This window comes from Musa acuminata, chromosome BXJ3-10 (assembly GCF_036884655.1).
Source record: "Musa acuminata AAA Group cultivar baxijiao chromosome BXJ3-10, Cavendish_Baxijiao_AAA, whole genome shotgun sequence".
Classification (NCBI taxonomy): Eukaryota; Viridiplantae; Streptophyta; class Magnoliopsida; order Zingiberales; family Musaceae; genus Musa; species Musa acuminata.
The window spans coordinates 21,975,495-21,993,023 of NC_088358.1; the positions used below are offsets into that span (position 1 = coordinate 21,975,495).

Here is a 17,529-nt window from a genome sequence, read left to right on the forward strand (position 1 = left end):
GGGTAACTAAATGGATATTTAGCTGTGCCTTAAATTCATTTAAGGGCTTTTTAATTGGCCAACAACAATAAGTGGAATAAAGGTTTCCATTTTACATAAAAAATAAAATTTTAATTTAAATAAATTTAAATTTACGCTTATTTTTTATGTGAAACCAATTAAGGGTTTTACCATCTCTCAAGACTCCAATAAAGCTTCTGAATTTATCGATAAATAAATTAATCTATTAATTTTATTTAGACTAAATTATTAGTCAAAATATTTAAACTAAAATTAATAATAATTTACTCATCATATCCTTATAAGTTAATCTTAAATCTGTCCGATATGAAACTAATCAAAGATGTTACATGATCACAGAATGAAAAGAAGTACTTTCTATTGATTTATAACATTTGGTTGCTATGTTCCAATTGCTGCATCTAAGATATAACTCAGGATTAAAATAGCAAATTCTCATGATTCAACACTGGGCTTAGGCTGCTTCAACTTTCTCAAGTATTAAACTATAGATTTCTCTGCCATCAATTTCAGTTGGCCATTCCCATCGCTCCTACTATTCCGGTCCTCGTCACCTTCACAAAATTTGAAGAGCTGCAATGATCTGATGAATTTTCGACCCCACTCTCCAGTACCACCCATTTCCAGGAAAGCATAGCCGAAGAAACAGAAGCATCAGGTTCATGGTATTCATGGATGAGAGGTAGCTGAGGTAGGCAGTCCAGTGATGGCAGTTGATGCGGTCCGCACCTGTTTAGGCCGTGACCTCGGGGCGGTACGGCTCGGTTCAGGGGTCCGGATGTCGAGGGTCACAGGTAGAGCTTCTTGATGTCTTTGGTGAAGCGCCCGCGGCAACCCGATCGGGGCGTGGTCTGACCGTCTCTTCGGCGTGTACCTGCACAAAGGTCGGACCGAGGCGCTCGGCCTGACCCCTCCGACAGCCGAGTTAGCGATGTGGAGGGGGTTTTGGAGGAAGAGATGGTTCCATGCAAATGTGGAGTAAGTGTGTTATCCCCCTCTGCTCCTTCTAAAGGAGAGGGTATTTATAGGGAAGCATTCTGCTTCTTGAGCTGCACGCTTGCAGGGGACAAGCTGGACTTGGCGTGTTGGACTTGGTCAGCGTGTTGGACTTGGCTTTTGCAGGACATTAATGTGCCTCGGTCAACGTTCTGATCAGTTTGACCGAGTGCTGAGGCGTGATGGGACAGGTGACGTCAGCCCGTCTTGTCGCCATTATTTCCCTCATCAGCAGTGAAGGACGAAGCTGCAAAGATGAGATTGATCCATTTTGTATACCTTCATATTATTCGTGGATCGATGCCACTGAAAAGAAGCATCAGATATAGGCCAAGAAGGGCAACAGCAAGCGAGCTACCGATCATCCAGAAGCTCGGAAGATAAGCAACTGTTGGATGGTTTTGCTCTGGAGTCCAGCTTAGCCTCGAACAGCAAGGAATAGGGAACCGGCGCGATGTCACTGTTAGAAGCAGGCTTATACTTAATGTACCAACAAAAATATAAAATATGCAATGAAGAAAGCACATAACCAGGACAAAAAAGTGCAATAAAAAAGATAAATAGATGCAATGCTAATTGAAAGCTCATTCATCTTAAACACCTATGGGATGCATGAATTCCAACTATGGAAGGATATTTTGCAGTTTCTTCTTGTATAAAAGAAGGAAAAGTTCATTACCATATCATATTTCTAACAGTTTCATACTGATCCTGCTTCACTACAAGCAGACCCACTATATGTTAAATGTGTTTATGTAGAACAAAACAAGACATATACACATACACATGTTGCATTAAGTATTTACATCTCATTTTTCCACCTATATTTATGTATTTCAACTTAGAATCATTTTCAAATAAAAAGTTTCTCCTGCAAAAACTTGTCATTTTGCAATTATCACAGAGAACACTTCCTTGAACACTGATTAACAATTTCAGTTCAATTTTTATCAGAAGAAGCACCTTGAAAGAGTGTGGGAAAGCTTCATTTATGTAAAAGTGTATGAGAACAAAAATAAGTGAACCAATTAGGAGCAGAAATGGTTATTTTATGCCTCAGTCTAATCAAGTCACTTTGAACTAGCAATGTCAAGTCTCGAACAGATAGGAAACACTGAAGCTATTGTAACATAGAGGTAACTAGTCAAGAATTACACTGACCTGATAACCTATGGTTGCCATACAGGGAAAAGGTGTGTTATAGGGTTATCTATTGCAAAGATTATTCTGAGACAAAGATCACAATCTTGAAACCAATCGGCATTGGCAAAAGAAAATAAAAAAGAACATTTAGCTTTTTTCTTTATAGAGGTGCGGCCATGGAATTTCTAACAAAAAATCATCAAATTTTCTACTCATGCTAAGAAGCCTTAATGGGTAAAATTTGTGGATTTCTAACATATGTGGCAAATAACCCAAATTTATCTTGTTTTCCCGTATCATCACTTCTCTATTATTTCTGTGTGTAACTAGCCACTTCAAATATCTACCCAGCCAAACTTTTCCTCGGCTAGCACATAAAACTTTGGAAAGCTATAACATGAGGAAATTGCTTGCAGCATTCTAAATGAAGGCAGCAATAGCCTCCACAGGAAAATACGTATTGGCACTCCAATACTGACCCACCATGGATATCCTCCAATGAAATGTTAATGCTGTTCTCACTAGATGCAAGACCTGATCGAATTGGACATGATCAACATCAAATGATTCATCACAACCATTTTCATATTTGCAATGAAAAAAAAGGAGTTGCAATTAATTTAGTACAATCCATTTGTATGCCCATTTTATGGTGTTTGTTTGGGCAACACAAGGTCTAAGCCAATAAGACTAAATTACAATGCTGGTGAAAATACTCTATGACAGTTGATCTCAAACACAAGACTCCAAGAATCCTAAAGTACAGCATGTAACACTATCCTAGAAAAAGCAAACCATGTGTCGCGCATACAGTACTTTGACATTTAGAGCAACGTTTGCCCAAGCTAGCATCTGGCCTTATGCCAATATGCCATTGCAGGAAGCATGTAATCAGCTAAGGCATAGCCCGTAAAACACATGCTGTTGCACAAATCAATGTCAAACCAATAACAGCAAAGCCAAGATGTCATGACAAGGCAATCGTTAATTTGCGAAAAACATTGCAGCCCTTTCTAAGCTAATAAAAATACAAAAAGATGAATTGGTGAAAGAAATTTCAAGTAAATGTATTGTAACATATAGATATGTATAAGATTCAAGAATACGTTCTTCATATATCATCAAAAGAATCATCAGTTCTGTGCTCACCAAATAACAAGGGAAAAAAAAAATGTATCCCTGTATACTTAAAAAAAACCTACATATCAAAAATAAAACGACGACAAGTAGAAGCAGAATTTGTACCTGAATATGTTGAAAAATGTCTACTTGGAGCTACCTGCACACTGAAAAATTAAAAAAAATATTTATAGTCCACCCACTAAGTTCAAAAATATCACAAAGACAGGGAATCCACAAACTATGATAAAGCATGGTAGAAGTTCATGCAGCCAAAGTAAGTTTTGTGGTGGCTTTCTAGTAACAGTTCATCCTAACTCATTCCGAACAAAATGCCTATAAAAAAACAAGACCATCGATTAGGCCAAACATTCAAAAATATTTTATTGGGCAATATTTTGTCCACAATGCCTTCAAGGGTAAAGAACTGTGTTTCTTCTGTAAATTAAGTCACTGATTTTAAACACAAATTAACTAACAGAAGACTTAGATTCTTGAATTTTTTTCCACTGAAAACATGATAATAATTCCTAGATACATCAGTATAAACAACAAATAGTTGATACCTTCAGGCTGCATCAGCAACATTTTCCACACCCTGAAGCATCAAAGCACGAGCCTCAACTCCAAATCTGATGTCCTTTGAGGCATAGTTTCTACTCCAGCCAAGTCTAATTCCAATCTACAGCCACAGACATAACATCATTGCTTTCTAACAGTAGATATTCCAACAACAGTTATTGTTAGTAGAATCTATCCTTATGATCAAAGTTATTTGAACAAAACAATCAAATCATCAAAAACACTAGGATTCAAAAACTAAAGAAATTGTCAGTATAAAAAGATCCAGAAGGGCACCAATCTGCTCACATCTCTCTTCAGTAGCCTTTTTGTCACCGGCTCCATCAAGAATTACAGTGGCATCTTTTGAGATTGACACCTAAAATATTGTCATTGACATGTTCAATGTTGGTGCAAAACTAAGTAAAGAGCATAATAGTTTCTCTAATATGATCATCTTAAATCAAATCAATTAATAATGATCGCAGTAAAAAAATTAAAGCAAATTATGTAAATGGAGGTTTTTAACCAAATAAAAGAACCAGAATATCAAGATAAAATTGTAAAGCAGCCAACACAGATTGGAAACTACAAGAAAATGAGACCCCTTAGACACCTCAATTAATTATGAGCTCGAATCCTTCTTCTAGTTCTGGAAACAGGTATAAAGAAATGAGAGCAAGGATTGACAGACACTAGTAACAAAGGGCCATAGAGGGTATAAGAACACAATCTGACCGTTTTGCATGTGCCAAGCATGTTGAACTCAACTTTCCCAAGGTTCATACCAAGTTCTTCCGTTATAACCTAAGTAAACAATGGAACAATTATTCTGGCAATACCATTTACAAACCATCAAAACACAACAATATTGAATAAGAAAAGATCCTCACAGATCCACCAGTGAGAGTAGCAAGATCTTGCAAACTAGCCTTCCTGTTCACCCCAAAACCAGGGGCCTTCACAACACAAACCAGTGTGATCACTATTACTTAGTCAGAATGTTTAAGAATAACCAAAATTCATAAATCCAAAATAAACAATAAATTTACACATAAAACTAAACAAAAAACGACCCTAATCCCGGCACAAAGCTTATTAAGAATTAGAGTCGTCAGTGCATCACTTTCTGTCTTCTGCTATAATTAGCAAAGGCCTCTGATGATCCGATTGACCCTTGAGCCGCTCAGATCATGCCACTTGTCTAGAGGTGTCTTGAATTCTGCCGCATGTCCCCCCCTTTCTTCGAGGTGTTCAGAAGTCAAACAAGCGACTAAGTAGTGTAATAGCCACTCTTGACCTTAATAAATAGCAGTCTGTCGCAAAACTTGTTCCTTACACCTACCTGCAACTCGGACGTCCTCGGACAATAACTTCGGCCTCGACCATTCAATGACTAAAGGTTCACGATGTCGTCATCCTCAACCTTCTCCTCAAGCACCTCGAACTCAGATAGGTGACTGATTCCATCACCACCCTCGGTGTCGATGACGGGAATTTCATCTTCAAAGGGAGCCAAGTCGATCGCACTAGTGGAGGCTGCCCATTTGGAGGTGAATCCACCCTGCAGAGCAGCTCCACCACCTATGGTGAAGTCCTTCGACTCGGACTCCATAATGTTGACCTTCGACCTGGAGGCACTCCAAGAGGTCTATCACATACCGATCGAGTACGAGCTAGCGTATACTCAGTCGGGTAACTAATCATATGCGTTGTATCAGGTATTTTGCATGTACAGGATGCACTAGACGTGGGGTTTCGCTCTCCCCTCCACCCATTTTTTGTTGAGACTTTCAATTTCTAAAAGTTCTCACCTACCCAAATGAAGCCAAATTTGTGGCGCTTTCTTAGTTTCTTATGACATTTATTGGTGAGTTTAGATGACCCCATATTCCCCCGATGCTGACTCTCCTACTAGTCTAATATAGCTTGTGCTTCAGAGGATCGACGTACGTCTTCTCCACCCAACCCGAATTATAAAAATTATTTTCATAATTTTCTCGTTTTCATAATATATTATTTGTAACTCTAAGATCAATTTTATATAATCATTTTCTTGTTAAGATAAATCATTATATATTATTAATATTTATTTTTATATAAATTAGAGATCTAAGTTTTGGGTTAATTAAATTGACTCAATTGAATTGGTTGGTTAAATTGAATGGGTTTCAAAACATAAGGAAAATGAGGAAAACACAAGTGTAATTAAGAGTACTTTTATCCAACCAAAAAAGCAAGGATGCTGTATAAGAAAAAAGCCATGATGCATGTATTAAATTATACACTTTGGTGCATTTTATAGAAAAAAAGATAAAAATGCTCCTCCAATGAACTACTAGTGATAGTTGTACACACAGCACGCCGCTAACACAAAAAATATATATCACCATAGGAAAATATGATAGTTCATAGAATAAATATGTTAAAACCAATAATTTACTTGACTATATTAAGATACTGAGAATGACGTGATAGTGTAAATGACCCAATATGTTCTGATTACTTTCGTTTCATCTGCTTGTGTTAAGCAAAGTACATGATAAACAGCACAATGTAAGGAAGCTAAACTATGATCTAAGCATGAAGAAATGTACATACCTCGAGCACAGCAACACCACCAGAAAGTTTTGACAACACCTCTTGCAGCTTCTCTTTGTTGTAGTCGGATGTGCTTACTTCAATTGCAGATCATATCTGTCACAAAGACAAATGGCAACATTTGGCCAGTATCAACATGATATCATGTTAAATTCTAATTGTCTTGTTCTTTAAATATTAAATATAACAGAAGGGCACCAACCTGCTCACAGCTCTCTTCAATAGCCTTTTTGTCACCAGCTCCATCAAGAATTACAGTGTCATCTTTTGAGATTGTCACCTAAAATATTACCATTTACATGTTCTCACCTAAATAAGAGAAAAATTAATAAAAGAAGGTAAGAGTAGTAGCCTCTTGTTGTTTGGTTCATTCTCCATGTGCTTTGGTGCTCGTACTTTTCTGTACCAATCTAGTATATAAGAGAAGTAGTCAATCTATAGAGAAAGTCAAGATCTTTCTTAATAGATTGATCCCCACCTTCAAATGATATACGAGCTTCAATTTCCAACCTAGTTTTTGGAAAGTCAAACTCTTCTTAATCTTTTCCAAGGCTTCAATTATCTCAGTTCTGAGTCTTCTGTGATAAAAAAAAGATCTTGAGGTTTGCATTTTTTTATATCAACAATTGGATGGCGTTGCACAACCACTCTGACTGGAAAGTGTGCTTGCAGATACAAAGCAAGTTCATTTTTTTCTCTAGGACTAAGGAAGCAGCAACAAGGTTTTAATTTGCACCTCAAAGTAAGCTTGGACAGCTACTGCATGCCTCAAATGCTTTTTGGTATTGTATACCTCAATATCACAACAGCATAGTGTATGCTGTATAACAACAATTTACAAATTGCAAAGTATCAATAAGGACTGTATTTCAAGGTTATAAAAGAGCAAATCATGTTTCATTGTTCCCCGGACATGCCTTTAGATCAGTACAGTCTAAAAATGGACTTAAGAAAAAAATAAGAAATTATATTAACATCAACTTTAACACAAGTAGGTAGAGACTGGTTGGATAAACATACCAATAAGTTCAAATTTATGAGCTAATATATCAGTGGCCTCTGGTTGTGGAAGTGGCCATGGTGTACCAAACTAACGCTCCACTATATTATCAAAATCTATGCTAAGGAAATCAATCCGTTGGAAAACCAGCATGGAAATTTACCATAGCTCTTGATGATCTTCATCTACACAGAAGAGGTATTAGTTCATAACAGAAACATAGACGTACAGTACTTCAAATCCTAATTAAAGTTAAAACCTTGAGCAATACATAATCAAAGCAGATAGTAGACAAAACAAGTACAAAAAGAGAGATTATTTACTCTAACATAAAAGAGTGTCCTTTTAATGGAGAAAATATAATCTGATAATAAGTCACCACACAAACAGAGAGGCTCAGAACTGCATACAAGTTCAAACCACAGCCACCACACCAAAGTGGTAGAACATTGACGAGAACAAGAATCTAGCAAACAGAAAAAGCAAGTTCATTTATCGAAAAGGGAAAACACTAGAAGAAAACACACATCAATCAATAAGGAAAATGAGGATGATGGAAGGAAGAGAGGGGAGATCTACTCACAAGCAAGTTCAGCTTCAAGGGAGCGATGACATCGTGAGACTCTTGGAACCCGGGCGACGGGTCGAACACAGGGGACTCATCCAGCACAGCTGATGCTGCCGGAAGGAAGAACTTCCTCCTGTGACTCGATTTTCGCAGATTTCCTATCGACGGGAAAATCAAGCGACGACGAGAAGAAGAAGATGATGCAGCAGCAGCAGAGGACGGAGAGAGAAGCGATGATGCAGGCGGAAGGAGAAGCCAAGCCATGGCTTCCCGGCGAAAGTCCCTAACCGAGAGGAAACTTATAACCTCCGGGGTACGAAAATTACACCAATTGGCAGAAACACCCCTATCAATTTAGATATTATCAAAGCAAGCTAGATTGAGGTTATGAAGAACTTATACATGTAAATTGAGTAATTTTGGATTTAATCAGGGATCAATATGAAAAATATCTATATATATATACGAAAATAGTAATAATCTTGAGTTGGAACACAAGAAATCTTAGATAATAGATTAATATCCATTAAGAGAAATATTTTCTTGATTTGTGGTGGAGGTATTGATCTTCATTATTAAGATTATAATACGAAAATTACTTGAAGTGCAGATTAGCTTCTTAGATGGAGCCTAAATATATGTCCTTATTTGTTATCATAGAAGAAGTAAAGACATTTTGGAAGTGGAAGTATTTTGTTAAGATTAGGTATGGAAGAGAATCTCCAATGGAGTGTTTTGAGTCATGTCCTCATTTCCTACCCATAGAAAGAAACAAGCAGTTAGATCTTGTAGATTGATGCTACAAGACCAATATTGGTTTCCATTAGTAGATTTGCTCCTCATGTGCTACCTCATTTCCTTTTGAAGCTCCAAGCATAGCTTTGATAGATGTTGTGAGCTCTTCTAAGCACAGCTTTTGCTCCATTGCATCTGATTATTTCATTTCCTTGTGAAATTTATCTTAAATAGGACCATAGAATTCTTAAATAGTTTTATCTAAACTTAAACTTTTGAAATGACTTAATAACTTATAAAATTACCTCTGACAATAAGAATAAAAATAAAAATAATGTTCCTAAAGCAAGTAGATTAGGATACTCATATACTGAAGCTGCTGAGAAGAAATAATTTCTGAGAAATTATTTGGAAATAATTAATGTAGAGAGCTGAGCTGATGCATCATAAGATTGAGAGAAAGAGAAAGATATGATTGCTAAGCAAAAGCTGAAATCCCTCCACCAACAAAAGCTTATGGTCCCCATGGCCCAATTGCCTTGGGATCTCATCAGTGCTGTGGCAGGGAACAGCTTGTGCATGCCATCATAGAAGGTACTACCATGTCTTCCCAAAGGCAAGAATGCCATCCTCAAGGAAAGACTCATGGGCTTCTCAGGAAGTAGAAACAGAGTTCCTTTTTAGAGAGGGGACCAACATGGCTTTGAGAGCCAAAAGTGCCCCCTCTCATGTATGTCTGTGTGTGTGTGTGTGTATGAGAGAGAGAGAGAGAGAGAGAGAGAGAGAGAGAGACAGAGGCCTCATGGAGGATTCAACTTTCATGGATGCTTCTTTGCTTTCCTTGGCCATAGGCAAAAGAGAGTCAGTAGCTTTTGTCAAGATGAAGGAGAACACCCAACAAATGTTATCATCTAAAACATTTTAATATATGATGAAGAAGGTAGAAATATATTCAATGCATTCTTGACCCTTAAATGTACAAAAAATTTATATTTTTCATTCATCAAAGTACCAAAAACATCAATATATAATCCTCATTTCTAACATTTGAATATTATAAGAGGATGCACTCAATTGTTCAGTTATCTCACAAATTTTAGGAGCCTCAGCTTATTTGATATCTCTCACAATACATAAAGCAATGAAACAATAAAAAAAGATAAACAAGAAATTGAAATTGACAAAAAGAGGGTACTGTGGGATCAAATTTATATATGGAATTATACTTTGGAAGTAGCTGAATACAAGATTGTGTAAATCATCATAAGTAAAACAATCTTCATATGATATGTAGCATAAAACAATATAGGGATTTGCTGTCTTATTGTACTCCTAAATAGCACATCATCAAAAGTTTAATTTCCACCAAATTTAGTTGCAACCCTATTGAATTTAAAAGGCACTTAAGGATGCAAAAAATGGAAGCTTAATTGATGGTTGAGTGGAGACCAATCAACAGAAACCATTGACTAGTACAAATAGCATGAATGGCATTTAAAATGGAGAAGAACATGAACAAGTCAAAGATCACATTTATGAACATTGAATCATTCAGTAACCAACCAATCATAGAATCCTTTAAAAAACTAGTCAACACTAGTCAACAATACCATTAGAAAAAGCCAATCAAAAACTCCAATTTCCAATTCTAGAACATGAATAAATCAAAACCACATGAAAAGGCTAGAAATGTTGGAGCAGAATTTTCAGAAAAATACAAATTAATTTGAGGTGATGGTGGATTTTAGCTGGAAAACACTTTAATTGCTGATAACAATATTTTATTGTGATAATGAAAAATGTTGATGCTGATAATTAAACATGGGACAGGCATGGAGGGTGAAATAGATGCAAGATTGATCATATGCCTTTTTGCTATCTATCAAACTCTTTTACTATATGTAATCTAAGATGAAACTTAGACACTAAGCTTTAAAGATAGGGTTGTCCTCAAGGTGACATGAGCATGTATTAAAGCTTCTTGTAGCAAGTCATAAAACCTAAATAGTCTTTAACCAATTGATTTTGATATACATAAAAAATTTAAATTAAGAAAAAAATAAAAATGAACTTCAAAAGGATTAAAATATTCTTAAATATTATTTTCTTTAGAAATATTTATTTATTTATTGAGCATGAAAGAGAAATGTTTATTGTATTTGTTATTCTCTCACTCTCTCAACATATACTTTTATCATTCTGTTTCATCAAATTATTTTATAATATAATTATATATATATATATCATATTATTAATATAATATATAATTATTATTATTTGTTATTAATAGAAAATAATTAAAATCTATAATGTCAGTAATTAATTCAATCTATGATGCAGTAATCCACCTAATATGGGACCCATGACAGCACCAGTAAAGCGCAATGGTATTCTCGTGATTCACCCACACACCCCCACCCTTTTCCCCTTCCTCTCTCTCTCTCTCTCTCTCTCTCTCTCTCTCTCAGCCCCAACCCAATTCCAAATCAAACCGATCCCGAGCAAATGGATTTGAAGAGAGAGAGGAATCGACACCCCAATTTATCCTCTCGCCGGTGATTTCTTATACGTCGACCCAGATCCCAGCTCCCTCCCTCTTTCCAAGGCAGGTATGAGCTTGCTTCGATCTGTGGATCCATTGTATCGTTCTGTTCGCAGGGTTTTCTTTCCTTTCATCCTTGACTATCGATCTGAGCTTTACTTGCGTTCTTGGTCCCCTCTCCCACCCCTCCAATTGCAGGTCCCTGTAGTCGAGTCTCTCTCTCTCTTTCTCCTTGGGGCGGAAACGGTTGTTCCCGGCGGATGTAAGAGGTAAAAGTTTAGACCTTTGCCCTCTTTTGAGCTTTTCTAGGGTTTTCTCCCCATCTCGATCAAGCGGAAAAAGAGCAGTTTTAGCTCCAAGGTTGGGATTATGTTCGCTCTTCTTTTACCTTGTTTGTACGTGTGATGTGTTCTGGTAGATGAGTATCTCCGGGCCGTAAAGGAAAGAGACATAATTTGGGGCATTTTGGGATGGAAGATCTCTCCAAGTACGCTCACAGCCCGGCCCACCTTGCTGTATCGCGAAGAGACCATGCAGGCCTCCGGCGGATCGTCGCCGCGCTTCCCCGTCTCCCCAAGACCGGCGACGTTACCACGGAGCAGGAGTCCCTTGCCGGCGAGCTCACAGCTGATGCCGTCTCTTCTGTTATCGATCGCCGGGACGTTCCCCATCGGGAAACCCCCCTCCACCTCGCTGTCCGGCTCCGTGACCCCACCTCTGCCGAGATCCTCATGTCGGCTGGTGCTGATTGGTCCCTTCAGAATGAACATGGATGGTCGGCGCTCCAGGAGGCTGTTTGCAACCGGGAGGACGCAATCGCGATGATCATAGCGCGCCACTATCAGCCCCTCGCTTGGGCTAAGTGGTGCCGCCGCCTCCCTCGCATTGTTTCGTCAATCACCCGGATCCAGGATTTCTACATGGAGATTACTTTCCACTTTGAGAGCTCGGTGATCCCGTTCATCAGCAGGATTGCACCATCTGATACTTACAGAATATGGAAGCGGGGCCCAAACCTCAGAGCTGACATGACCTTGGCGGGATTTGATGGCTTCCGAATCCAACGTTCTGACCAGACATTCCTCTTCCTTGGTCAGGGTGCCCAGGGTGACAATGGGCATCCAACGCTTCCTCCTGGGTCTCTAATTGTGCTTTCTCATAAGGAGAAAGAAATCACAAATGCACTCGAAGGAGCTGGAGCCAAGCCCACAGAAGCAGAGGTGGCTCACGAGGTTGCTTTGATGTCTCAGACAAATATGTACAGGCCAGGGATTGACGTTACACAAGCTGAGCTTGTCCCTCATTTGAACTGGCGTCGACAGGAAAGGGCTGAAATGGTTGGGAATTGGAAAACCAAGGTCTATGATCTACTTAATGTAATGGTGAGTGTGAAGTCGAGAAGGGTTCCTGGTGCTATGACTGATGAGGAGTTATTCACCATTGATAATGACGAAAGAGTGGCCAATGGTGGGGATGTTGATGGTGGACTTGATGATGTATTGACACCTGAGGAAAGGATGCAGTTAGATTCAGCACTTAGGATGAGTAACTCGCAGGGCATAGATGAATATGAGGGGAATGGTGCAGCATTTGAAGGTGTTGAAAACTCTGAATCCAATGGTGTTTCCAAGGAGAGAAAAAGCTGGTTTGGTTGGAGTGGTAAACGGACTTCCAAGAATAGTGGAGGTGAGGATACAGATGACACAAAAAATAAACACTTGAAGGCATGCCCAGAGAATGGACATCATAAGTCCGAAATAACAAAGGAGACAGGGGATACTAAGAAGGGAAAAGAAAAAGGCACTAAGAAAAGGAGTGGAAATGAGTCCAACAAACATGAGAGTGAATTCAAAAAGGGTGTTAGACCAGTTCTGTGGTTGACCCCAGACTTCCCTTTGAAAACTGATGAGCTTCTTCCTTTACTTGATGTTTTAGCAAACAAGGTCAAGGCTGTGAGGAGGCTTAGGGAACTTTTGACCACAAAGCTGCCTCAAGGCACATTTCCTGTTAAGGTGATCTTTCACACTTGGACTCTGTTCTAAAATTTTTCTTTTATTCTTCTCTAATTTGCTTTCATCAGTGTGACAGCTACTATTTGAGCTTACTTGAGATTGGCTATTAAGCCTTCTCTTGTGGTCGTACTCCTAATTTGTCACACATGTATCTGCTAATTCTACTATAAATTTTGCTTTGCTTGTTCTACTGCAATGTTGAAAGTTTTACATGTCAGTCCATATTTTTTTCTTACAATTTTTTATGCATATATTTGTGTTTTTTTTGTCTTCACATTCATGGCTCTCTTTTTTGGCTTACAAGTTTAATGGTGAAACTGCTAATACATTTAATAAAAAGGAAGAAGTATAAAATCCGAAGGAGGAATTGGTTTGCTCAACAGATCTTTGTCCTCTTCCAACTTTCCAGCTTGGGTATCTCCCCTTGGACATATGATGGGTCTTTTCCTATGTTAGTGTAACTACATCCATGTTTTGATATAAAAAAATGCAGGTTCAGAAGTGCTCAGCTTCATATTTTATTACAATAGGAGTTCTTGTCTCCAGAGATTCTCTATTGCTATTGCTTTTCTTAATTTTGCTTCCTTGTGGATCACTAAGTCCCTTTTGTGAAAAACATTTCTGTATTGATATTTTTTTCCTCCTTCTTGGTGGTAATTCAAGAATTAATATGCAATATCATGAAGATGTTAGCTAGCTTAGTTGGTAAACGCTCTCGACTGTTGTTGATAGTAAGTTCCTCGGATCAAATCTCACCACTTACCCTTTACAAAAATAAAGATGCAATATTGTTGAGCTATATCTCAATCTATTTATCTGTTTATTATTGTGCTATCATTAACTTATTTGATGGCTATCCCCTGCTTTTCCTTTTCTTAAACTTCTCAACTTTCCGTAAATGAGATATTTTGTGGTTTTTTTATGAATTTTTGCAAAGATCTACATGTTGTATTCAATTAAAATAAGGCAACTTGCAATATATCTCCTTTACATTATAGAATTTAATTGGTATTCAATTAAACAAATTAGTTAGAACTAGAGAGTTTCAAAGCACTGATCCTAATGTAAAGAAAATTCTCAGTGTGATGTCTGTTTATCTTTGATCTAATGTTAGAATTTATTGTTTCAGTCCTATTTTTGTCTTAATCATCATGTGTTCTTCCAGTCTCCGTCATGTGCAACCATACAGGTCTTCAACCTATGCCAGCTACTAAATGATGCAGTATTGAGATGCAAAAGATAGATAGGATCACAAAATATCAAGTTTAAAATGAGTGTCATTTCAGATAGATCATGACTCAAGCAATAATCTACAAGGGTGTTCTTTTTCTTTGTTCAATTCCCATTGACATATGTTCCATTCTTTCCTATTTACTTGATTTTTGAATAGGTGTTTGGTATAAAATGGACAAAAAATGTGATTTTAACTGGAGCAGGTACTGTATAAGCTTCATTTACTATAGCAATGCTTTGTTAATATCAGTCAATTAAAGAAATGAAACAGCTAGACATGTACGAGAAAACTTTGATTCCGTGAACGATAAACATAGTTCTTGACACGGCATCTGATATTACCTACTGTAGTAGTTGATAGTTTTACTTATTTATGGTTTTCACTTCAATGTCAAATGATAGTTATTGCAGCTATTTATGATGCCTTCTCAGATTTGTTATTTTTTATTTGTTCATGGCAAGAAGGGGTGAAGAGAGGGGATTTCAAAGTAAGCTTGATGAATTTGTCGCTTAGTATTTGGTTGATTCCTGATTCACTAGAAGTTGATCATGTGAAAATGTTGTATTTACCTACGATGGATTTCTAAGTAAGCTTGATAAACCTGTGGTATCTTTGTCATTTTTCAATTAAAACTAGGAACTATGAATATCTATAAAAACACAAGAATATGAAGATCTGGAATATGTGATGGAACTTGGATAGTGGTGACACAAGGACCCTAATTGGAGATGGCAGCAGGTCGGGGTTTCCTCAGGCACCCAAGTTCATCCAACCCACTTAAACCTTGTTTGTCTGCCCTTTACTCTTGTTTGAGATGGTTCAAGCAGGAAAATAGGTACTTGACTCAGGTTGGGCTTTAGATTCGTGTACCTAGATAGCGGGGTTTGGGTTCACATACCCCAACTCATCATCAGGAAAATAGGTACTTGACTCAGGTTGGGCTTTAGATTCGTGTACCTAGAGAGCCAGGTTTGGGTTCACGCACCCCAACTCATCATCATTCCTGGTGTGAGGTGGGAATGACAACAAGTCAGGTATTCTTAGGTATCTGGTCTACCCATTCTGCTTGAAGGATGTTCAGGTTCTCTTCAATCGGGTTTGGGTAGGAAGGTAACCGTACCAGGTTCAGGTGCATAGATAGCTAATCAGTTTTGGGTGCGATAGAATTCGCATATACCTGACCATTGCCATCTTGAACCTTTATGTCTGGGTGTTAATAGTAGCTTAAATGCATTAGTCATGATGTTACATAAACATCGTTTTCTATGACTCAGCTTTTTGTTATTTTTAATATGCTTGATTTAGGGTAGTTGACCAGCTTTACAAAGTTTCTCATATGTGATTATCCATACATTTCTGTTTTTAATCCTTCATTACGTAAAGATTTTCTGTATCATGTAATCTTGATTAAGGTTTGGTCTCAAACGTATTGTGTTTTCTTTTATTTAATTGACCATTAATTATGATAGGTGATCCTTTTTCTTATAATCTTGGCAGTTTGCTTTGCTTCATTAGCATTTTTTAAGTTTTGAAGAAGGTCTTTTTCTTTTTATACGGGGAAGATGGTGAGTGTAACTAAATGGATATTTAGTTGTGTCTAAAATTCATTTGAGGGCTTGTCAAGTGGCCAATGTCAATAATTGTATCAAGGTTTCCATTTATACATCTAAAAAAGGTGAATTACTTTTATACATTTTTAAGTCTCTAATGGATTTACCGTACAAGGACAAGATTTCAAGTTTATACTATGTACAATGTACTCTATTTGCATCCTTTCTGTTCTTGATAACAAGGTGCAAATTCTGTGGAACATGGAATGTGACATACCTTATCAATAATTGTATCAAGGTTTCCATTTATACATCTAAAAAAGGTGAATTACTTTTATACATTTTTAAGTCTCTAATGGATTTACCGTACAAGGACAAGATTTCAAGTTTATACTATGTACAATGTACTCTATTTGCATCCTTTCTGTTCTTGATAACAAGGTGCAAATTCTGTAGAACATGGAATGTGACATACCTTGTATCTAGTTCAACCTTTATCTTATGGTCACAGAATGGAAATAATTACTTTTGTATTGATTTATGACATTTGATTGCTATTTTCCTATTGCTGCATCTATAATATAATTCAGGATTAAAATAGCAAATTTCTCATGATTCAATACTAGGCTTATGCTGCTTCAACTTTCTCAAGCATTAAATTGTAGATTTCTGTGCCGTTAATTTCAGTTGGCCATTCCCATCGTTCCTACTATTCGGGTCCTCATCACCTTCACAAAATTTGAAGAGCTGCAACAATCTGATGAATTTTCAACCCCACTCTCCAGCCCTACTTATTTCCAGGAAAGCAAAGCTAAAGAAACAGAAGCATCAGGTTCATGGTATTCATGGATGAGAGGTAGCCGAGGCGGGCAGTCCAGTGATAGCAGTGAAGGACGAAGCTGCAAAGACGAGATTGATCCATTTCGTATACCTTCAGATTATACGTGGATTGATTCCAACGAAAAGAAGCGTCGGATGAAAGCCAAGAAGGGCAAGAGCAAGCGAGGTACCAATCGAAAGCAATCCTCCAGAAGTTCGGAAGATAAGCAACTGTTGGATGGTTTCGAATAGCAAATGGACTTCTGTATATCGAGAGTTAGGCGATTTAACACAGGACTGATATGTATCCAGAGCTTCATATTCATTTCTATTTCGGCGAGAGGTATATGATTCCCCTTGGTAACACCGCTTTTGTAGTTCCAGTTATTTCTTGTGCTTGATGGAATGTTAGTAGCGACTAGCTGGCTTCCCAATTTGAGGGTGTCTTCAGCATTATCTTGTGAATGCGTTTCTGTCATCAAAAAACAAAAAAAGAATGCAAATGTAATGTACGACACGTTTTCCAGTGTTTCGTTCAGTTCTTTTTTTCCAAATTTTGTTATGATTAATGCTGTTAAAGTTGCTTTTGTCGAAAAATCTGGTGCATTATTGTATAGCACAAGCAATA

At 37.5% G+C, this 17,529-nt stretch overlaps 1 protein-coding gene and 1 long non-coding RNA gene across 3 annotated transcripts; one reads left to right on the top strand and one right to left on the bottom strand.

The window, feature by feature from the left end:
- Positions 1-355: 355 nt before the first annotated feature.
- On the bottom strand, positions 356-8,268 carry LOC135651701 (uncharacterized). The gene is made up of 10 exons (XR_010501908.1): positions 8,025-8,268; positions 6,644-7,626; positions 6,442-6,537; positions 4,734-4,799; positions 4,579-4,647; positions 4,150-4,219; positions 3,846-3,961; positions 3,406-3,446; positions 1,376-1,477; positions 356-1,264 (listed from the first exon to the last, which is right to left on the bottom strand). It is a non-coding gene; the product is annotated as an uncharacterized LOC135651701 (long non-coding RNA).
- Positions 8,269-11,184: 2,916 nt separating this feature from the next.
- LOC135651535 (uncharacterized) lies at positions 11,185-17,427 on the top strand. Of its 2 annotated transcripts, none has more exons than XM_065171663.1 (4): positions 11,185-11,353; positions 11,485-11,555; positions 11,705-13,298; positions 16,770-17,427. In XM_065171663.1, the coding sequence occupies exons 3-4, from the start codon at positions 11,757-11,759 to the stop codon at positions 17,151-17,153; spliced, it is 1,926 nt and encodes a 641-aa protein (XP_065027735.1). In that variant the 5' UTR covers positions 11,185-11,353; positions 11,485-11,555; positions 11,705-11,756; the 3' UTR covers positions 17,154-17,427. The 2 variants fall into 2 exon arrangements, with proteins under 2 accessions (XP_065027735.1, XP_065027736.1); XM_065171664.1 differs by having other exon boundaries at positions 11,185-11,349.
- The last annotated feature ends 102 nt before the right edge of the window (positions 17,428-17,529 follow it).